General features: G+C 43.8%; 1 protein-coding gene across 2 annotated transcripts; it reads left to right on the top strand.

The window, feature by feature from the left end:
• Positions 1 to 1,339: 1,339 nt before the first annotated feature.
• Positions 1,340 to 22,719, top strand: LOC138919661 (glutathione S-transferase A2-like). Of its 2 annotated transcripts, XM_070245670.1 has the most exons (8): positions 1,358 to 1,434; positions 12,570 to 12,662; positions 12,825 to 12,937; positions 16,112 to 16,163; positions 17,147 to 17,279; positions 19,205 to 19,346; positions 21,372 to 21,503; positions 22,332 to 22,719. In XM_070245670.1, exons 3-8 carry the CDS (start codon positions 12,851 to 12,853, stop codon positions 22,455 to 22,457), a joined length of 672 nt encoding a protein of 223 aa, XP_070101771.1. In that variant the 5' UTR covers positions 1,358 to 1,434; positions 12,570 to 12,662; positions 12,825 to 12,850; the 3' UTR covers positions 22,458 to 22,719. The 2 variants fall into 2 exon arrangements, with proteins under 2 accessions (XP_070101770.1, XP_070101771.1); XM_070245669.1 differs by lacking the exon at positions 12,570 to 12,662 and having other exon boundaries at positions 1,340 to 1,434.
• Positions 22,720 to 23,744: the final 1,025 nt, after the last annotated feature.

Here is a 23,744-nt window from a genome sequence, read left to right as displayed (position 1 = left end):
TCCTGGGGGAGTCGGGGCCTCCTCCCTTCCTGCCTGGGCATGTCTGCCAGCCCTACCCAGCCAGCTCCTTCCCCCTGGCCACACTCAGCTCCTGCCCTCGGAGCTTCTCACTGGGAGCTGGGCTCTCCTGCAGGCTCCCGCTGCACCCTGCAACTCTCTAAGAGACCTGAAGGCCACTGCCTCCCCCACGGTCATGTGAGCTCCTGTTGTCAGGCATGGCCCTGCAGGGTCCCCAGGGCTTCCTCACCAACAGTGAGAGCACTATGTGCATGTCTATGCCCACCTTGGTGACCTAAGGGCGCGATCTGGGCTTTGAGAGTTCCTCACAATTTCCCCACACTCGTGCCTGCCTCACATCTGTGCCCATTCCCCCATGTCTTAAAAATACGTTTATTCCTGTCACCAAATGCATTATGTGGGCCTCCCTTGGGCCTGATCCTATCAAACCCAGTGTACGGAAACCTTCATGAGACGTGGGGGAATAGAATGCTGAACACTTAATGAAATGAAGGAATTATGAAACTTGTGTGTGACAGTAGAATAGTCGGATTATGTTTGAGAAAGAGTCCTTCCCCTTTAAAGATTAATATACTAAGTTTTTGATAGATGCCGTGATATGCTGTCTGGGATTTGCTTCAAAATAATCCCGTGGTTGTGGGCAGTAGGTGGGAGTATATTGGCTTCTCGTGGTCGCTGTATCAAATTACTACAGACTGGGTGGCTTAAAGCAACAGAACACAATCTATCACACTTTTGGAGACTGGACGTCAAAGTCAAGGTGACAGTGGGCTGTGCTTCCTCCAAATATGAACCTGTGTTTTGAGGTGGCCACCATACCGCCCCCCACAGGATCTGGATGAAAAAAATTCTAGGCAGTGCTGAGGCAGCGGGTGGGCACACTGGATGGCTAGCGTACAATGTTTAGGACACACTTACACGACAATATTGTTTATTATTTCTCTGAAATTCACCTTTAATTTGGTGTCCTGTATTTTTTCTGTGAACCAATATAAAAGTGTCCCAGATCTGCCTGCTCCATGCTGACATCTGCTCCTTCTACGCCCATGCAGAGATTTTCCATCTGTCTTCATCCTTGTATCCAATTCATGAAAACCTCACAGTAAGTTTCTTCAAAAAGCCATACTCCATTGACTGGCAGAGAGTCAGAACAGCCTGAAATTTTTTGTTTTATCCTTTAATGACCAACCTTGAAAGGGAATATATTAACTGGTTGTTTTGTGATAAGAGGATGACTTGTCAATTTTCTAATCTGGCTTGGAACCCCTGATCCTTGAACTCCGTAGGAGTGGCTTTTCCTTAACCAAACTCCCCCTGTGTCAGTGGGAGGAGTTATTCCATTATAAAACCAGCTTGTCAACTTGTGGGGGGCTGGCACTGAGCTGCTGAGCCAAGTGGGAGACAGACTTTAATAAGGTAAGTACTGACTTTATAAATCTTCATACCTTACCTCACATCCTCGCATCTAAAGCACCACAAAAATGTAGGCTCAGCACCAGAAAAATTTTAGACCCTCATCATGCCTTCTTGGTGTGCTTAGGGTCAGTTTAAGAGTTATTTATTCAATTACTGTTGGATACATCTTTACAGAAAAGTAAAAATGAAGACTTTAGAAAACTAAGGCATGAGTATTCAGATATGAGAAAAACAAACAGTAGGAGAAGAAAAAAGAATTATATCATTTTAGGCAATCTGAGAGTATGACCTGTGCAAGAGAGAATGTGGGTGTTTATGCTGAAGTTCCTTTCTCCATAGAAGGAGTCGACACACGACAGTTGTGAACTGCGATGTTGTAATGCTAACTATGCTGTGACAATTCAAAATTAAGATTGATTATAACAGGAACAAATTTAGTCTGAATGTCAGCAGAACTAGATTATAGCTAAGTCTGCTGGGATTAGCTGACTGGCAAGCGTCATTCTCTCTCTGGCGTCCAACCAACTCACGGCAAACCATGATGATGGCGGGGACAGATGATCTCAGTCTTGGCACGGTTCACATTGGGGGCTGGGTAATGCTTTGTTGTGGGGAGCTGTCCTGTCCATTGCCTTTTCTTGTTAATTAAACAATATTTATTACGGAAATGTACATTTAATTAGTTTTAAGGAATGCACTCGAGAATAGTATTAACACACATTTTCCTCAAATTTGCAAACTTTACAACTTTAAGGTATCTACAGTGACGGTTTGTTCACATGTTTCAAAGAAATCATCATTTCATTACCACCGGACTCTATCTTTTTCTTTTCATTTCACTGTGTCCTTGTAAAAACAGCACAATGTGAGGATCTCCTTCCACCAAGTGCTGGTGGAAGCCGGAGAGTTGAATAAGAGGCGAAAATGAATAAAGAGGAATTACTCTACTGTTCAAAAATGTATTTTTCAAAAAACCTTTATCCTGGGGAGCTGACACATTATAGGAGCTAACCACAATCCACCACAAGGTAGTTTCAACTAAATATCCAGTCAGTGGGTAAGTTAGGATGACATGGCAGGTGACAAACGAGCTGGGTAAAATGCAGAAGGACTGAGGGTGGATAAGAAGCACTCAGGTGCACATCGAGGCATCGCCCCACTCCACATCAGAGGCATCTCTGCTCTCAACCCAACGGATGTAGCACCCCGCCTCCTGGCTTGGACAACCAAAAACATCTCCAGAGATTGCCAAGTATTCTCCGGGGTGGGAGGGGCAAAATTACCCCTAGTTAAGAGTCCCTGGATGACACGACCTCTCAAACTTTCTAACTCAGGAGGTCTCGATGGCAAAACTAGGTAATCAGAGGGCATAGAATGAGTTCTTAAAAAGCACAGGAATTCTCCTAGTTAGAAGGGGCAAGTCATTCACGTCAGAACATGAGTCAACCATGCTCGAAGTATTAATCTTGGGGAAAAAAAGAAAGTTCTCACACAGGAGAGACAGAGAGGCTCAGGGAGATGATGTGAAAGTCCTGGAGCAGTCCGAACATGAGAGAACCCACGGGGAAAGCTCTCGGACCTATGGGAGAAGGTACAGCAATGGCGATGAGGAAAAGCACCAGGCAAGATGCTCTGGAGAGCAAGTGTGACAGGGATGAGGCTGGGCCTCCTGTGCAGGGGAGGAAGGCAGCCCCGTGGGGAGAGAGGAGGGAGCTGGGACTGGATGCTGCCCGGGAGGAGGGAGCGCCCTGCGCAGACGCAGCAGCCCCTCAGCTGTCTCCCCTGGCAGCCTCCTCACCTTGCTCTGACTTGCTGGGCTGTGAGACTCGTGATTCTTGAGTTGGGACCACCCAAAGTGAAGTCCCTGCTGGGCCCTTTGTGCTCTGTCACTTGTCCACAAACCTGTTTTTCTGAGAAGACTTAAACTCCTTTCAGTCAGGGACCTTATCAGCCTTGGATCTCGTCCCGACCAGCCCTCATTTCTTAGCTATGGAAACTGGTCAAGGAGTGTTGGTTGAGGAAGTTTGAAGGAAACTTTAAAGAAGGAAACACTTCTACACGTAAGCCAGAAACAAGTGTTAGACAAGGATCAGTGGAATGTGTGCATTTCCAGGTAAGCAAAAGGATACTGGAGAGACGTGATCATTTCATCAAGTGTAGACAGGGAGACCCGCCCGAGTGCTGAGAACAGCTGGGGAGACAAGCAGTGGGTCCCCCATTCCAATGGCTGGAACCCATGCACAGGGGGCCTAGGCACAGGACAGAGTCTAGAGTGCCTGGATCAGGGAGTGAGTGGCAGCGGGTTGGGCCTGGGGAGAGAAGCACGTGGGGTGCAGTGTCCAGGGGCAGGACAAGGGATCTGCCACATTTGGGGCTACGCAAGGCTGTGTTTAATGACATGCCAGAGCCCTGAAACTTTGCCAAAAACTTCTTGCAATCCAGGTTAAGTGATCTGTGAAGATCAGCAGTTTTTCCACACGAGCTAAATACAAACAGGCTTTTTATGACATTTGAGAAAAACTCTACACATATATGCATATGTATATATGTGTGTGTGTGTATATATATATATATATATATATATATATATATATATATATATATTCTATGCCTAATCTTATTCCTACTGGCACTATATGTGTCAAGAGATAGGTACATAGATAGACAGACAGATAGAGAAAGCAGACACATATGCTCCCTGGTGTGTTCAGACTCACTCATCTCCCAGGACCTGAGAGCGAGAGGGAAGTTGCATTTGCTGATCCCTATGATGAATTTTTCTGTACATTATCTCATTTAACTTTCTCTACAACCCTCAAAAGTAGAGAGAACTCTGTTTTATGAAGAGAAAATTGTGGTGCAGAGATGAAACAACATGCTGGGGTCTCTGTTCCTCATGAGGAAAGGTGCTGGGCTTTGGCTCCAGTCTCCCTTCTCTCTGCTAAGAAATGCTGTAATCAGGACCACCCCAGCATTGCTCCTTTAGTTTACCCCTGGAATTATCATGCACATATGCATTTGAGGAACATAAGCCCTTTCCCTTATCAAGGTTAAATGCAGTTATGCTAGTCCTCAATTTACTCACAGTAAAGTTTTAGGATGTCACATAAAGCAAGGCATACTTTTAACAATGTTTCTTCTCATCAGACCCCTAAAATCAGCCTACAGAGAGGAACTCACGAATTGGATGTTTCCCTCTCTCCCTCCCCTCAACCATTAGTTGGTGGGGGATTCCGAATGGGAAAGCCAAACAGGAGTCTCAGAGAGACGACTAGAGAGAGCCTAAGTCTCACCCGAGGGAGTGAAACCTGAAATCACGTGGCCTGAAATCCCAGTACAAATGTTTGAGCCCAGGGAAGCTGCTGTGTGTCTGTGAACTCCAGTTTCCTCATCTTTAAAATAGGACATTAGAAGCTATTTCCTGGGTTGTTGTCGAGGGTAGACACACTTGCTGGATAGTGAGTGCGAACTGGGAACATACGTGTGTGACCTTTGGCAATTCATCGAATCTCTCTAGTTCTCATTTTCTGTTGACCAGGAAAGGTTGTTTTTTCTTTTTTTTCCACACAGCCAGCAAATGGTAGAGCCAGGATTTGTATCCAGACAATCTGGGTACAGATCCTGTGTTTTTTGGGTTTTTTATTGATGTTGTAATAGTTTACAACATTGTGAAATTTCAGTTGTACATTATTATTTGTCAGTCACCATAGAAATGTGCCCCTTCACCCCTTGTGTCCACCTCCCAACCCCCTTCCCATCTGGTAAGCACTAATCTGTTCTCTTTGTTGGTCTTCCACCTATGAGTGAAATCATATAGTGTTTGTCTTTCTCTGTCTGGCTTATTTCGCTTAACATAATCCCTTCAGGGTCCATCCATGTTGTTGCAAATGGGACGATTTTGTCTTGTCTCGTGGCTGAGTAGTCTTCCATTGTATATATATATATACACCACATCTTCTTTATCCAGTCCTTAGTCGATGGGCACTTGGGTTGCTTCCACGTCTTGGCTATTGTAAATAATGCTGCAATGAACACAAGGGTGCATAGGTCCCTCTGGATTGTTGATTTCAAGATCTTTGGATAAGTGCCCAGCAGTGGGATAGCTGGGTCCTATGGTATTTCTATTTTTAATTTTTTAAGAAATCTGCAAACTGTTTTCCATAGTTGGCTGCACCAGTTTGCATTCCCACCAGCAGTGTATGAGGGTTCCCTCTTCTCCATATCCTCTCCAACACTGGTTGGTTTTTCTTTTGGTAATTATAGCCATTCTAATAGGTGTAAGGTGATATCTCACTGTGGTTTTGATTTGTATTTCCCTAATGATTAGTGATCTTGAACATCTTTTCATGTGCCTGTTGGTCATCTGTATATCTTCTTTGGGAAAAATGTCTGTTCATATCTTTTGCCTGTTTTTTGATCGGGTTGTTTTTTTGTTGCTGTGGAGTTGTGTGAGTTCTTGATATATTTTGCAGATTAACCCCTTGTTGGATTTGTGATTTGCAAATATTTTCTCCCACTTGGTGGGTTGCCTTTCATTTTTTTGCCTGATTTCCTTTGCCTTGCAGAAACTCTTTAGTCTGATGAAGCCCCATTTGTTTATTTTTTCTTTTGTTTCCCTTGACCAAGTAGACATAATATTTGAAAAGATCCTTCTAAGACCGATGTCAAAGAGCGTACTGCCTATATTTTCTTCTAGGAGTTTTAAGGTTTCACGTCTTCGCTTCAAGTCTTTAATCCATTTTTGGTAAATTTTTGTATATGGTGTAAGATAATGGTCTACTTTCATTCTTTTGCATGTGGTTGTCCAGTTTTCACTATTTATTGAAGAAACTTTCCTTTCTCCATTGTATTTTCATGGCTCCTTTGTTGAAGATTAGCTGTCTGTAGATGTGTGGTTTTATTTCTGGGCTTTCAATTCTGTTCCATTGATCTGTGTCTGTTTTTGTAGCAGGACCATGCTGTTTTGATTACTATAGCCTTGTAGTATATTGTGAAGTCAGTGATTGTGATGCTTCCAGCTTTGTTCTTTTTTTTCAGGATCGCTTTGGCTATTCGGGGTCTTTTTTTTGTTCCACGTAAGTTTTGGGATTCTTTGTTCTATTTCCATGAAGAATGTCACTGGGATTCTGACTGGGATTGCTTTGAATCTGTAGATTGCTTTTGGTAGTATGGACATTTTAACTAAGTTTATTCTTCCAATCCATGTGCATGGAATACCTTTCCATCTCTTTATGTCATCTTCCATTTCTTTCAATAATGTCTTATTGGTTTCATTGTATAGGTCTTTTGCCTTCTTGGTTAAATTTATTCCTAGATATTTTATTCCTTTTGTTGCAATTGTCAATGGGGTTTTAATCTTGAGTTCTCTTTCTTTTAAGTTTGCTGTTAGAGTATTGAAATGCAACTGAATTTTGTAAGTTTATTTTGTACTCTGCAACTTTGCTGTAGTTATTGATTATTTCTAATATTTTCCGATGGATTCTTTAGGGTTTTCTATATATAAAATGATGTGATCTGCAAACAGCAAGAGCTTCACTTCGTCATTGCCAATTTGGATACCTTTTACTTCTTGTTCTTGCCTAAATGTTCATGCCAAAACCTCCAGTACTATGTTGCGCAAGAGTGGTGAGAGTGGGCACCCTTGTCCTGTTCCCATTCTCAGAGGTATGTCTTCCAGTTTTTCCCCATTGAGTATGATGTTGGCTGTGGGTTTGTCAGATATGGCCTTTATTATGTTGAGGCACTTCTCTACCCACTTTTTTGAGAGTTGTTATCATAAATGGATTTTGGATGTTGTCAAATGCTTTTGTGTGTCTATTGAGACAATCATGTGGTTTTTGTTCCTCATTTTGTTAATGTTGTGTATCACATTGATTGATTTTCAGATGTTGAACCATCCTTGCATCCCTGGTATAAATCTCCCTATATCATGGTGTATGATCCTTGTAGTGTAATGCTGTATTCGTTTTGACAAAAAATTTGTTTTTTTGATGAGGAAGATTGGCCCTAAGCTAACATCTATTGCCAATCTTCTCTTTTTGCTTGAGGAATATTGTTGCTGAACTAACAACTGTGCCAGTCTTCCTCTATGTTGTATATGTGCTGTTGCCACAGCTTGCATTGATGAGCATTGTGTAGGTCCCTGCCTGGGATCTGAAACAGCAACCCCCAGGCTCCTGAAATGGGGTGTGTGAACTTAACCACTACACCAACATCCTGCGCCTTGGTTAGCCAATATTTTGTTGAGGATTTTTGCATCTATGTTCATTAGTGATATTGGCTTGTAATTTTCTTTCTTTATGATTTCCTTGTCTGGCTTTGGGATCAGGGTGATGGCCTCGGAAAATGTGTTAGTAAGTGTTCCATCTTCTTCAGTTTGTTTGGAATAGTTTGAGAAGGCTGCATATTAAATCTTCTTTGAATGTTTGGTAGAATTCTCCCAAGAAGCCATCTGGTCTTGGACTTTTATTTTTGGGCAGGATTTTGATTACTGTTTCAGTCTTTTTAATTGTGATTCATCTATTCAGATTCTCTATTTCTTCTTGATTCAGTTTTGAGAGGTTGTATGAGTCTAAGAATTTCTCCATTTCTTCTAGATTGTCCAGTGTGTTGGCATATAGGTTTTCATAGTATTCTTTTATAATCCTTCATGTTTCTATGGTATCCATGGCAACTTCTCCTCTTTCTTTTCTAATTTTATTTGAGCCTTCTTTTTTTTCTTAGTGAGTCTGGCTAAAGGTTTTTCAGTTTTGTTTATCTTCTCAAAGAAGCACCTCCTTGCTTCATTGATCCTTTCTACTGTTTTTTTTGGTTTGCCGTTCACTTATTTCTGCTCCAACTTGTGTTATTTCCCTCCTTCTGCTGACTTTGGGTTTTATTTGTTCTTCTTTTTCTAGTTCTGTTAGGTGTAGATTAAGATTGTTTATTTGAGATTTTTCTTGTTTGTTAAAGTGGGCCTGTATTGCTATGAATTTCCCTCTTACGACTGCTTTTGCTTCATCCCACGTGAGGTGGTATGGTATATTTTCATTCTCATTTTTCTCCAGATGCTTTTTGATTTCCTCTTTAATTTCATCAATGATCCATTGGTTGTTCAGTATCACGCTGTTTCATCTCTCTCTATTTGTCACTTTCCCAGCTTTTTTCTTGTGGTTGATTTCTAGTTTCATAACATTACGGTCAGAAAAGATGCTTGATATGATTTCAATCTTCTTAAATTTATTGAGGCTTGCCTTGTTTCCCAACTTATGGTCAATCTTTGAGAATGTTCCAGGTGCACTTGAGTAGAATGTGTATTGTGCTGTTTTTGGATGGAGTGTTCTATATATATATGTCTATTAAGTCCATTTAGTGTAGTTTTTCATTTAATTCCACTGTTTGCTTGTTGGCTTTCTGTCTGTATGATCTATCCCTTGATGTGAGTGGTGTGTTAAGGTCCCCTACTATTATTGTGTTGCTGTTAATATCTCCTTTTAGGTCTCTTAATAGTTGCTTTATGTACTTAGTGGCTCTCGTGTTAGATGCATATATATTTATAAGTGTCATGTCCTTTTGGTGGAGTGTCCCTTTTATCATTATATACTGTCCCTCTTTGTCTCTCATTGCCTTTTTTTCTTGAAGTCTACTTTGTCTGATATAAGTATGGCAACCTGCATTCTTCTGTTTGCCATTAGATAGGAGTATCATCCTTCACCCTTTCACTCTGAGCCTGTATTTGTCTTTAGAGCTGAGGTGTGTTTCCTGGAGGCAGCATATTGTTGGGTCTTGTTTTTTGACCCATCCAGCCACTGCGTGTCTTTTGATTGGAGAATTCACTCCATTTATATTTAGAGTGATTATTGATATACGAGGGCATAATGCTGCCATTTTATCACTTGTTTTCCTTGTTTCTTATCCTGTGTATTTCTGATTGCCAATTCAGTTTGGTGGTTCTCGATGATGGTTTTCTCAGTTTTCTTTTTACTTATCATTTGTGTCTCTGTTCTGATTATCTTTTAGTGGTTCCCATGAGGTTTGTATAAAAGATTTTATAGATGAAATAGTCGTTTTCTGATAGCCTCTTATTTCCTTAGTCTAAGCAATTTCCATCCCTTTCCTCTTCCCCTTCTCAGTTATTGTTGTCACAACTTATTCCACTTTGTGTTGTGAGTTTATGGTTAAAATGAAGTGACTTATAGGTATTCTTGATATTTTCCTTCTGTTTATCTTGAATGTTATAATTAAGTGTTTGCTAACCTGTTCTGATAGAGAGCTGCAATTTTCTGATTTTCTCTGCCTATTTATCTCCTTCTCAAGGCTTTGTCAGTCTTTCTCTTTTTTTTCAGGTATGATGGTCTTCTTGATCATTTCTAGGGAATGGGGGTTGTGCTGAACTACCTCAGGTTTTGTTTATCTGGGCAAGTTTTTATTTCTCCATCATATCTGAAGGATATTTTCACTGGATAGTGTATTCTTGGCTGAAGCTTTTTGTCTTTCAGAGTTTTGAATATATCATTCCACTGTCCCGTAGCCTTCATGGTTTTTGCTGAGAGCCTGAAAGCCTGACAAGGGTTCCCTTGTAGGTTATTTTCTTCTGCCTTGCTGTCCTTAATATTTTTTCTTTGTCATTGACTTTTGCCAGTTTTACTAATATATGCCTTGGAGAAGGTCTTTATACATTGACGTAATTAGCAGTTCTGTGAGCTTCTTTTCCTTGTAATTCCAGCTCCTTCCCCAGTTTGGGAAGTTCTCAGCTATTATTTCTTTGAACAAGCTCTCTGCTCCTTTCTCCCTCTGGAATGCCTATAATCATTATGTTGTGTTTTCCAATTGAGTCAGATATTTCTCAGAATTTCTCCATTCCTTTTTGGTCTTAGTTCTTTCTCCTCCTCCACGTACAGCATTTCTATATTTCTGTCCTCTAAATTGCTAATGCCTTCCTTCATGATTTCAGCTCTATTGTTTCAGGACTCTCAATTTTTCTTGATCTCATTCACTGTGTTTTTCATCTCCAACATTTCTGATTGGTTTTCCTTATAGTTTCAATCTCTTTTGTGAAGAATTCCCTCTGTTCATTAATTTTATTCCTGATTTCATTGAACTGTCTTCCTGAGTTTTGTTCTAACTCTTTGGGGGTTTTTCTTATGACAGCTATTTTGCATTCTGTGTCATTCATATTGTAAGTTTGTGTGCCTTCAGAGTTGATTTCTTGGTGTTTGCTTTTCCTTCTGGTCTGGAGTATTGAGATACCTCTTCATCCTATTTGATTGGGTTTATTTGTGCGTTCGAATAGTGGTAGTATCTGGTCACAGATTCCACCTGCTGCCACTGGGTGAGGACAGGAGCTGTGTATTCTGAGCCCAGCATGATCCCTGGCCACTGTGTCTGTCCGAGCCTGGGCCACTTCTTGAGACTGCAGCGTCACTGTGGGCTCTCCCATCAGATGGGAAAGTGATTATACGTGGGCTTTGGTCTGCCATTGCCTGCTCCCAAAGTCCCGCTGAGGCATGCTCCTGCCTTCTTGGCTGCCCCAGTGCTATTGGCATTTGGGGCAGCTGGGAGGTCATTTGACCAGGTGTGTAGATCCACGCTGCCTCTTCTTAAGGTGGCTCCAGCCACTGTGCCTGGTGGGCAGGGCTTCCCCATTGGGTCTGAGCCTGGACCACTCCTTGGGACCACACTGGCACTTTGGGCTCTCTCACTGGATGGGAAAGTGAAGCTGCAGGGGCTCAGGGCTGCTACTGCCTTCTCCCATGGTCCTAGTAAGATGAGCTTCCACATTCAGGACCACGGCTGTATTATGGATGTTTGCAGTATCCGGGAAATCATTCATCTGGGGATCTAGATTAGCTGATGCCTCTTCCTAGGTTGCACCCATCCTTGTGCTTGGTAGGTGGGTCTCCTCATGTTGTCCAAGCCTGGGAGACTCCCAAGGACTACAGCGAGGGAGGACAGGAGCTGTGTATTCTGAGCCTGGCATGATCATTTGCAGGTGTGTCTGTCTGAGCCTGGGACACATCTTGGGAATGCAGCTGAACAATGGCCTCTTCCTCTGAATAGGAAAGTGATTACATGGGGGCTCAGGGCTGCAGTCACCTGCTTCCATAGTTATGCTGGGGTTCACTCTCACACTCAGGGCTGCAGTGGTACTATGGGCTCCAGCTGTGAAAGCAGTCTCATGCGTGCACAGGGCTGCTGGGGGTCAGGAGAGTGCTCACCTGTCTCCATCACCTCCCTAGGGGTAGTCCATCTGCCTTCAGATGTATAGCTGTGTGGGTCTCTCAGGAGTCCTGTTGTGTTGTGTGGGTATCCTTCATTGATCAATGAATACCAATTTACTTAGGGTTCAAAGGAGGAGAGATAAAGGGAACAGCTTATTCTGCTGGTTTCACAAAGAAGTGGGTGTGAATCGGATCCACCACCTACATTGTGCAAGTTACTCTAGAAACCTGAATATCCCAAAACTGTAACATGAGAATAATAAAGACTGCACCTCAGGTGATTTTTGTAGGATAAATGAAGGTAAATTTTGGATCTTGCCCATTGTATGACAGAGATCAAACAAATGTTAGTTACATTCCATGTACTGTAAAGTTAATGCAGTAACATCATTTTTCTAGATTATATAATGCATCAAGTAAAGGTAGAATCTAACATTGCAAAAAAAAAAAAAAAATAGAGAAAAGAAAAAGGAAGGAAACAGCATCCTCCTGTGGAAAGAATTAGGATCTTTTGAGCTACAGTTCAGCGAGTCTGAGCCCTAATTCCAGCTCTGGAACAAATGTGGTGTTAACTCTGCTCCCTCTGCCTCCTCGCTGTCAGGGAAGCCGTTTGGTTCAAGGCCCTCACAGGCTCCCAGGGCCTGCATCTGTGTGGGTTCCAGCCCTGCCCTCCCTTTAGTTCTTAGCTGGATTTTCACATCCATAAGTATCTGAAGTGTGACTGTGGGCGTGTCATTTAACCACTGAACCTTGGTTCCATTAGCTGAAAAATGGAGATAATGACAACTATTTCACGGGGCTGCTAGGTGATTAAAGATATAATGTATCCAAAGGGGTCAGCACTCGGTCAGGATTGTTAGGAGGAAGTTTTCAATAAATATTAGTTCTTTAATCCTTCCTCCTTCCCCAACACCCACGCATGCTTCCTTACCACAGACTCTCATCTGTTACGTTGCCAAGACTGCCAGACTTCACCCAGTGGAGACTGCAGAGTGGTTTGGTGCAATTTCCTGGGCTCAGCTGCTGAAGGTGAGAATTCGGGTCATGTAAGACATTCCAGGGACTCTTTCAACTCTGCCATGAAGGAGGCAGACACTTCTTCAACATTGTTGGTGCTGTTGAACTGTGTATCATAAAGAGCATTTTTGCCTCTATGGTTTCATTCATTCATTTATTCATTCATTCATTCAGGTTTAAAGAACCCAGGAGACTGCAACATGGCAGGGAAGCCCAAGCTGCACTACTACGATGGACGAGGCCGGATGGATTCGATCCTATGGCTCCTGGCTGCCGCTGGAGTAGAGGTTGGTTCTGAGTTCAGTCGTCTTAAGTTGGATCTATAAGTGACTATCGAAGTCCTTTCTCCCATGAGCTAGGAGACTATTCTCACTAAATGACCTGTCAAGAGTTGTGCATTGATAAAAATTAATCACTATTAAGAGATGAACATATTTGACCTTATGCATTATTAAAACTTCTTGTCATCAAAGAGCATAAACAATTAAAATAAAGTTAAGGAACTAACCACAATGTGTGGCCTTATTTGGATTTGGATTTAAACAAAGTGTAAAATATCATTTATGCCATTTGTGCAATAATTAGAAACATGAACGTGATTGCGCGTTACATAATATTAAAGAATTTTTGTTAAATTCTAGCTGTGATATCGTTCTGAGGTTATTTTTAAAATAGTTCTTATGTTTTAAAGATACACATTGAAGTATTTAAAGATGAAATATATGATATGAGGGATTTGCTTCAAATTATTACAAGAGAGGGAGAGCAGTGGGCATATGGTGACAGGAGACTGGCTTAAGTTGAAAATTATTACTACTGGGTGAAGGGCGCAAGGAGGATCAATATACTTTTCTGTTTATTTATATGCATGATAGAAATTAACATAGTAAAAAGTTAGAATATATCAGATTAGAATAAAATATAATTAAAGTTAAGACATAACCAGAAATATGAGGAGGAGCAATTTTACCAAAATGCCTGTGAAAGACTTACCATTCACTCAGCAGTGATTTGTCAAGTGCCTTTAAGTGCCAGGTCCTGTGCTAGGTCCTGGGGATACATGGATGAACAAGACAGACACGGGGCTATGTCCTCAGACAGCTTATGTTCCACTGAGGTTGCACACAAGTAAGGAGGTGATTAAAAGGAGGAGGGAGCATCTAGGAGGACACCCAAGGATTGACAGTGTCAAAATGCCATAGTTCCTGTGGAAACCTGGTAGATTTTCCTGGGACTCTATTGAGTGCTGCCCTCTAGAGGTGTCACTGAGAAACACACTTCTCAGTCCAGATAGAGGCAGCAGCAACTCAGGGAGGGTTTTCCTGGGGAGGAGTCATGGACAGACTCAGGAGATCTGGTCCCTCAGGTGGGAGCAGAAAAGGAGGGCTCCAGGTGAGGTGGTGTCCTGTGACAGGGACTTCTAGTGGCCTCCCTTCTGCCTGATAATGACATGTTTACCAAAGCCTTGGGATTACATTTTCTAGATGGCTTCACAGATGCATGGGACTTTAGCCTGGACCTGTCAATTTCACGAAGAATGAGCACATGAAACATCCAAATAGTGCCCTTCCAGGTCGTTTTCTCTCTATAAATCAATTTTCACTGTACTCCAGGGTCAGCCTTGGGGTTCAGGGATGTGCTGAGAGCCCCTGGGCAGGATGAGTTCACCACAGGAGGGTGAGGTAGGGGAGATGCTGAGCGCATCCCAGGCTTCCTCTTCTGCATCAGCTTGACTGAAGAGGGGGTGGGGCAGGACTTACCAGAGGCTCTTGGTCAGGGCTTCTGGGTTCTCTGTGCCCAAATGCTGGTCTTCACTATCCCATCCGTCTCCGTTAGCCTCACAAACACCGTCTCACTAGCCAACCCCATCCCACCTCGGCCGCCCTCCCTTGATGACCAGCCACTATCCCTTATGTTTGTCTGGAACTGGGTGCTTTAGGAGTTGCTGCGCCCCCACCTCACTATCTCTGTAGTCAGACCCTGTGGAGCCATGTGGATCCACAATAAACGCTTCCACTGGACAAGTTAGAATTCCTCATATTCCCAAGCTTTTCACCATCAAGAACCCTTTAAACCATAGCAGCCACTGGAAACAGCACTACTAGTTATACTTGGTGTGTGTGGCATGGGTCCTGTAATCTGTATTTTAACACAACGTGTTCCGCTTAAGAAAATGTTCTCCCTGCATTTGATAGAGGAGGAAACTGAGGCCTGGAGATGCTAAGTGCCTGTGCCCCGATCACACAGCTACCGTGAGGCAGACGCAAGACTGGAACCAAATCGCATCAATGCTGAGATCTATTTTCTTGACATCGGTCTCTTTTGACTTTTGGTTTGGTCGATTCTGCCGATTAAGTAAACTGCATGATCATATAGTTACTGATTTTCATATTTGTGTTGAAACCCCACAAGCACTCAGAGCCTCTGGTCAGCCTTACGGCCAGCAGCCCTTCGAACCAGAGAGACTTGCCTCAGGAGAAGGAGAATCTACAACAAGGTCTAAGTTCCGAATGTAGGTCAAGGACGGAGTAGAGGTTCACTAATGTTTGGTGGCGTTAATTAAAAAGAAAGGATGGTATGATGAAACAAAACCATCTATAAAAACCCTGACAACTTATGTTTATTGAGCACTTAGTGTATACACGGTACTGTTTAAAGGCCTTTGCATACCTTACAGATTTAATCTTCACACCAGCCTATAACGTAGGTGCCATAACTATACTGATTATATAGAGGAGGACACGAGGAGATTCGGTGACGTGTGCAACATCAGGAGGTCACTACATGTAAGAAATGATATTCAAACCCAGGCAGGCATATCAGAAACAAAGATTCATGGATACAAAGAAAAAAAGTTTGAGAACTCTTTTTGCTTCCTTAAGTTGGAAATTCTAGTCAAATGTGTCCAGTATTTTCCAGAGGACGAAATTCTGAGTTGAAAGAGTTAAAGCTGTGCAGCAACCAGGACTCATGTTATATTAAGTGGGGACTCGTGGGATGGAGTGATGTCAATGACAGCAGAGGCTCCTGGTGGCAGGATCTGAGACAGCCATTGTCCCTTGGTGTACTCTTTGCTGGGGACATACAATGTACTGTCCTGATCTCACCTGGATGGACAGGCTTTCCTGAGATACTGAAACCTCATAAGTAGAGGCACTTCCCAGTCCCTTCCCTCCGTGATATCCCCCTCCCCAATGACCAGGATCATCCACAGAGGTGGAAACAGGGTGGAGGTGAATTGCAACCTCAAGAATGAGCTGTTACCTGCTGCCACCAGTGCTCTTTCCTCAATGGCTCTAATCTAAATTTCCAGTCGCCCTGAAGACACGCCCCTGTGTGCCCTCCCAAGTCAGAAATCTTCCTTTTGCTTATTATGTCCAGACAGGGGCCATTCAAGTGTAAACTTCTTTAATGGTATGGAATGAAAGAACAAGAACTCATTTACTGTTTCTCCTTTCCAGTTCGAAGAGAAATTTATGGAAACTTCAAAAGACTTGGAAAAACTAAGAAATGGTAAGACCAAGTATGTAAATTCCTCTGATGAGAGGATCTAGAAGAAGCTATAACTTGAGGTTTTAATCCCAGGCATTGCCTGTGTGTGTGCTGGGAACCAGGAGATAAGCAGAAAGGAAAAAAGTGGTTCAAATGTGCACGGTGGGGTTTTGTGAGCCGCTTTGGTAACTCCCTCAGGGCCAGGAAGGCTACACTCTCTGAGCATTTGCTCTAGGACCAGCCCCGGTGCCTGTGGATCCCTCTCTTTGCTTTCTACTGCTTTTCTGCACCACCACTGAGTTGTACCAGCTCAGGATCCCACAACCTCCCAGCAAGGCCGTGAGGCATGTGCAATAGAGTGAAAGAGGAGAAACAGGCCCAGCAGTTGCCTGGAGTTCTTCTTTCTGATGGTTTGACAAGGTGATGTCCCAACAGTTTCTAGGCTCATATAGCAAGAGGGTGCTGATGTAGTTGGAATGCCAGGTGAGCCCGTGAGGAGGGAGAGAGAGAGCGAGGGCCGGCAGCAGTGGCTGGGAAAACAGGGTTCCCCAGCACACAGTATCCATTGGTGGGATTTGAAGAGCATAGGAAACGCCCTCCGTAGAAATCTCACTAAGTCCTGGCCTCTTGCCGGGTCCCCCATAGACTTTTTTTGGGAACTTCCCAACTGAAATGGCAAATGACTGGTGGTCCTGCAGCAGCCTCTTCCAATCTTTTCCTAAAATATCCATGAAGAGAAATCGAACATGAAAAATACACAGAATACCATGTGTCTCAAAGGGAAATAAAAAAATTAATGAAATAATAGGTTAAAAGTAAAAGGCAGATTGATAAGAAAAAGGATTACAGGGAGCTAAAAACAAATGCCGTTTCCTTCCAATACTCCCAGGTAATAATTTTTTGTTTCCTTTTATCTATTCAGTCATTTCAACAAACAGTTTTTCATCCTGAAAGTGTGAATCTCAAAACATTGCTCTCTACTTTTCCTTTTCTTCTTTCAAAAGATGGGAGTTTGATGTTCCAGCAGGTGCCAATGGTGGAAATCGATGGGATGAAGCTGGTGCAGTGCAGAGCCATTCTCAACTACATCGCCGCCAAACACAACCTCTATGGGAGAGACACCAAGGAGAGAGCCCTGTGCGGTATTTTTCCTGTGTTTCATCCACAATTAATAGGAATAATTCAAGTTCTTCCCTGAGGGACCAAGACCATGTCAGGGGGATCATGACCACCAGCAGCATGGCTTCGGTGGTGTAGAGTGAAGTCCAGTACAGCTGACACCTTAGAGGACGAGGGACAGGAAACCTACAGTGGACTCAAGCCAGTGGGATGATAGAAGAGGATGCGGCCCACGGGGAGGGCACAGTGGCAGAGCAAACCTGATGACCTGGGAAGCCAAGAGAATGGTGGAGTCATGTCTCCAGGTGTTCAGACCTTTATGAGCTGGACACCAGCCCACAGCTAGAGATGAGGGACAAAGTGTCTGAAGGTATAGAGGATTAGCCTGGGGAAGAGAAGGACCCAAAGAAGCTGATGCTCATCTTCCAGAATTTACCAGAATGATGACCACAAACCTAACTTTCACCCAGGGATATGGATGGGCCATATGACAAGGGTTAGCAGATGTTGAGCCCAAGATGCCAGGTTTACATCGAGCACTTTGATACAAGATTGAAGCAGCAGATTATTTCAATAAGACCATAACAGGGGGACTCTTCTCTGTTGTGATGGCGCCACATGATTAAAATTAAAACCATGTGCAGAACTGGGGCAGTTATTCAAAGGTTAAACATAGAGTTACCATATGACTCAGCGATTCCACTATGAGGCGTGTACGCAAGAGAACTGAAATTATATCAACACTAAAACTTGTACGCAATTGTTCATAAGTGTTGTTTATAGTCTTCAAAAAATGGGAACGGTATAAAAGTGATGACTGGATGAGCAGAGTGTGGTACAGCCATGCAGTGGAATGTTATCTGTCCATGAGAAGGAATGAAGCTCTGATGCAGGCTGCAACACGGATGAACTTAGGTTCATTAGGTTCACAACATTAGGTTACATATAAAAACCAGACACGAATGGCACTTATTGTATAATTCCGTATTACAAAATGTCTGGAACATTCCTATCCATAGAAACAGAAAGTAGTTGAGTGGTTGCCTGGGGCCAGAGGGAGGGAAGAATGTAGAATGAATGCTGACCCACATAGAAGTTCATTTTGAATGGATGAAAATATTTTGTTATCAGAGCATGCTGATGGTACAAAGTTCTGTGAATTTACTAAAAAAATCACAAAATTGTACACTTGAAAAAGATGACATTGTGGCAGCAGAATTATAGATCAAGAAAACTTTTATTTTTAAAACATTGTTATAGGAAGCCTGGTCTGTAACACACACAAGAAACCTGGCATATGCACTGTTGGGAAGTGTCTAAACAATTACACAATTTCAGGGGATACTTTAGGATTGGTCTCGAGAAATGCAAACATGGTGTGCGTTGGACAACAGTACATGGAGAGGGCTGTGGAACCATGTTCTATGGGAAATCATTGAAAGATGCAAACACTGGGCATTCAGTGGGTCTGGGTAGTGTAACAGAGTGAGACAGAGAAGGACATGGCTGAGACAGGTGTGCCAGGGACTCCCTGTGGAGGTGAGTTAGGTGGTAGGTGTTTGACTGTGTGAATCACACTGAGTTTGTGCACAGAGCAAACCCAGCAGAGCTGGCAAACCCTAGCTAGGGTCTCAGTGATTACTTGCAGTGATTCCACTCATGTCTCTCATGCTTGTGACTTGGGGCAGGTCACCGATGCTCTCGGTCCTCATGTTTGGTCATGCATATAACAAAAATTTTAGACATATATCTACCTCGCAAGGTTGTTGTAGAATGAAATGTGAAAATCAGGGAGAACTCATAGGTGAATGACTGGCCTATAAAAATGCAGCCAATTGAGGTGAATTCCTTTGCCACCTCCTGATGCTCCATTCTTTTCCATTTTTCAACTATAAAATCTAAGGCAGGAGGCATTTGACAATTTGGTCATTTTTATCTTTCAGGATTGATATGTACATAGAAGGTATGGCAGATTTGAATGAAATGTTCATCTTTTTGCCCATAACCCCACCTGATGAGAAAGGTGCCAAGATTACCCAGATCAAAGAGAGCACAACAAATCGGTATTTCCCTGCATTTGAAAAAGTGAGTCAGCTATTTAGCGTGTCGGCGGCGCTGAGATTAGAGGAGAAAGGAAAAGAGAACTGGCCATTCCTGGGACAAGGACCTTCACTCCCAGTCAGCTTTCCTGAATCCTAGTTAGTGGAGCATCTTGACTCTCAAGGCATTTTATAAAAATCCACTGTGAGGAGGAACTGTGCCATTTTCACCCAAGTTATAATTTTTCACCAAAACTTTACATTACTAGGGCCCAATCTAGCATTTCGTATTCACTGGAATTTCGTGGTCATGAGGCTGGGGCTGTGGAAGGCTCTGGGAGCCCCCTAGAGACGGGAGCAGATCCTGCTAACACCAGACAGGGGCTTGTGCTCCAGGAGGAACGCAATGAAACAGTACATCAGAAAGTATTCTGGCAAATTATGAAGGGTGACATGGGACCAGCTGTCCATCAGGAGAATGTTGTAGAGTTTCAGGGAATGGATGAATGGATGAGATGTATCTATGCAGAGATGGGGGCTGAGGGATGGAGAGGAAGTGACAGATGAAATGGTGTGAAGGGAAAATAATCGACAATTTTGGGGACCGTGGCTCTCAGATTTTTGAGGAAAGTCATGCAAACTAAGGAAATAAATTTCCATCATGACACATCATACCTCCCTTCCCTAATGTTTCTCTTTGAAGGTAAAGCAGAACATTTCAACATCAAAACTACCTGGTATCATGCTAAATAAAAATTAGGAACCAAAAAATGATCATAAGAGATACAGGAGGCTTACATAAAAATAAAGCATCAAATCATTCTTTCATTCGTTCAACAAATGTGCATTCAGTGCTGGTGTGTCAGATTCTGATCAAGGAGTCAGGAATTTAATAGTAATCAGAAAATCCGCTCTCCTGGCCGTTGTGGTGCTGAGAGTTTAGCACGTTCACAGGGTGACAAGCCCCTCAGTCACTGCAGTTCGAAGACATCTATCCTCTGAGATGAAAGAGCCCTGTGACGAAATAAATGAAAGACGCACAGTACAACATGGCGTTTGATGCTTCATTATATTCTTCATTTTTTATCCATACTTCTATATGCATACGTAGTGTCAAAGGGTATTTGCCACAATGTTATGATATTTACTTGGTGGTGCCATGTTCTTTCTCTGTCATTTTCATATGTCTGCAATATTTTTAATAAACATCATATATTTTCTGCAATATTTTTTATGAAAAACTCAAAGTTTACTAAACCTTGAAATACGTGTACAATGAACTCATATTGCCCATCATCTATTTTCAAAAATTAACCTTTTATTATGATGTTTGCTTAATCATATCTGTCCCCATCCTTCTCTCCTCCAAGCAAGTACCTTAATTTTTGCTGCATTTTAAAGCAAATGCAGACATCAGTGCAGTCACACCTAGTCACTTCAGCAGGCAAATTAGAACATATTCCACCAATGTTGTTGACAGACACAGGTCGGGTAGGAGTCAGAGCCAGTGTTGTAAGGGGATGGTGAGTTCAAGGTAAACCGGGGTTATTTCAGGTCCCAGAGAGATAGACCAGGAAATGAGGAGAGCAGACGAGAGGAGAAAGGTAGACTCTGAAATAGTCTGCTGAGGACTGAGGAAGGATGTCATGAAGGTGGAGACTTTGTCCAAGGGAGGGAGGAGAAAGAAAAGTGTGGAAAGAGAGAAAGACACATGAAGAGCCATGTCCTGAAGTTTGAGGGCTGCACAGTATAGGTTGTGAGACTGAAAGAAACAGGGCATGGAAGTGCTAAGCCCTTGTCCCAGGTGGAAGGTGCAAGTAGGGAGCCCCAGAGACTTGGGAAGGGGAAAAAGAAATGGTAACCTGAGCTTCAACTGCGGAGTGAGGGAAGAACAGCAGAGCCCACTCCTCCCGCTGTGTCAGGGATTCAGGGCCGGTGGAGAAGGTCTGGAGCTCCACATCCACCCAGTGAGGCAGCAGAGGAGGGAGAGCGGGCTGGAGAGAGCTGGGAGGAGCAGGGGGCCCAGCCTGCCTGTGCCTGTGTTCATGATGCGATTCCTCCAATTCGCCAGGTGTTAAAGAGCCACGGACAAGACTACCTGGTTGGCAACAGGCTGAGCAGGGCTGACATCCACCTGGTCGAACTTATCTATTACGTCGAAGAGATTGACCCCCGCCTTCTGGCCAACTTCCCTCTGCTGAAGGTGATCTCTTTCACAGCCCTCAAGATGGAAGGCCCACACTTCTCCTCTTGGAATCTAATATTTGGTCTCTTGGGTCCCCATTCTTGTCCAGGCCTTTGCTGCCCTCCCGTCTCCAAAATTAGCTCCTAGGCCCTGGTCTGAGGCATGAGAAGAATCTCCTTATGTCAAAGCAATCTGAGTGGATGCTGCCCCAAGAGGATGATTTGTCTTTTACAATGAGAGGCACCCAGGATCAGCTCCTCTCTCCCAGGCCTCTGTTCTATTACGGATTCTGTCCTCTTTGCTCTGTGATTCCCTTTACCCAGGAGTGTCCTTCTCCTTCCACACCTGAGTCTGTGAGCAGTTGTCCTCCCCTCGGCTCCTGCTCCTCCGTTCACGCATTGTGTTTCTCTCCGCACAGTCTGCCCCCCTCCTCATTTCTCTCTCTCCCTTGGTGGGCAAATTGGTTTTGACTGGCCTCATGGTTTACCTTTTATATTTCCTGTCTTCAGGTCCTGCCCACTTTTCCTGTATCTTTGCCTTTCCTCACTGGAGACTTTATGTGTCCTGATGTTGCGCAGACACATTACTGTTTCTTGTGTTGCCCAAGAGACATGAATCCACAGGATTAGTGTGTAGGGAAGAAGACAGGGAAGAAAATGCACTTGAGCTGGATTTTCTTGCTCTTATCGTCATGTCTCATGGGATGTCTGTTCCCGGCCTCCTGCTGGTGCCGATGGAGGAGACTCAGGTGGTCCTCGTCTAGGAGGGTCTCAGATTCCCTGGCTTGTGCTAATGACGGGCTTGGTCTTTGCCTCCACTCTGAGGCTGTGCTCTTGTGTATTGCAGGCCCTGAAAGCCAGAATCAGCAACCTGCCCACCGTGAAGAAGTTTCTGCAGCCTGGCAGCCCGAGGAAGCCTCCCATGGATGAGAAATGTTTAGCAAAAGTAAAGGAGATTTTCCAGTTAAAATAAAGCAGGCCTGGCCCCCGGCACATGCAGGAGTGATCTTCAGCAGTTTTCCAACAATGAAGTGCTTGATCTAAATATAGATCCTGACTATTGTGGGGCCAATACATTATTCCCAAGTTTTAATGGTAGATATATAACAGTTACTATGAACAGATTTAGTTATATCTTTTTCTTTAGGATCAAATATGAAATCAGATTTTTAATCTCTTTCTATCCTGTCTCTTTTTTGGAATGAAAATGAAATAAAAAAGGACAACATAGATCATGTGGTCTCCTTGATCTTTTCCAGACTTTGTCATACAACCTCTGTCACAGAGCCACCCGAGAGTCAAGTGCAGAACTTCGTATCTGACACTCTCAGGTGTTCACAGTAAACAGCTACCTTTGTCGGTAATGGCGGAAGAGATTTTTGTTTTCCTTTGAGAGCCATTCTTCTTCTAACTGTAAAAATGTTTTTCTTACATTTTTGAGCAGCTGTTATGTCTACTATGGACTCTTTCATGTTCTGGGTTGAGGGGAAGGAATGAAGAACAAAACAGACCCGAGCTCTGCTCTGGGGGACACTGCTGTCCCGTCCCGTCCATGAGCCCTGGCACGTCATCGCTCTGCGGCTTAATGCTCTGTGGGCCCCGGGCATGAGCCTCCCTCTCAGTTCACTGAACGTCCCTCAGACCCGGGCTTCCAAGGCCCAGACTGTCTGCATGAATTATATAAAAACGAATGTGTCTAAAGTCATCGTTCTGGGCCCTAGCGCCTGGGTTAGAAGTGATTTCCAGCTTAGCCATCCCCAGGGCCAATGAGTAAGACTCTCCCCGAAACTGTGGGCTTTGGCACACTGAGTTCTCCTGGCCTGAGTGTGAGGGTCCCCACAGTGGGGGGTGGGGCAGGGAGCAGACAGACCCAGGGCTCCTGCCTGAGGCTTCACCTCCCTCTAGTCTGTTCTCTGCTCACAGCCAGAGTGTTTCCTAAAGTGCAGATCTGAGTCTCACCCCTTCTTGAACTCCTTCAGTGACTCCCATCGCCTGCAGTGTGGCATCCTCACCTCCTGCTCCCACAGCTCTCCAGCCCCATCACACTCCCTGGCAAGGCGGGGCCTCCTGCCTTCCTGCCTGGGCCTGTCTGCCAGCCCTGCCCTGCCAGCTTCTTCGCCCTGGCCACACTCAGCTCCTGCCCTCGGAGTTTCCCAGGGGGAGCTGGGCTCTCCTCTGGGCCCCCACCAAGCTCATGAACCTCTCAGAGACCTGAAGGTCACTGCCTCTTCCATCGTCCTGTGAGCTCCTGGTGTTGGGC

The sequence above is a fragment of the Equus caballus genome, chromosome 20 (genome assembly GCF_041296265.1).
Source record: "Equus caballus isolate H_3958 breed thoroughbred chromosome 20, TB-T2T, whole genome shotgun sequence".
NCBI classification, from domain to species: Eukaryota; Metazoa; Chordata; class Mammalia; order Perissodactyla; family Equidae; genus Equus; species Equus caballus.
This window is presented reverse-complemented; position numbering and strand designations above follow the sequence as displayed.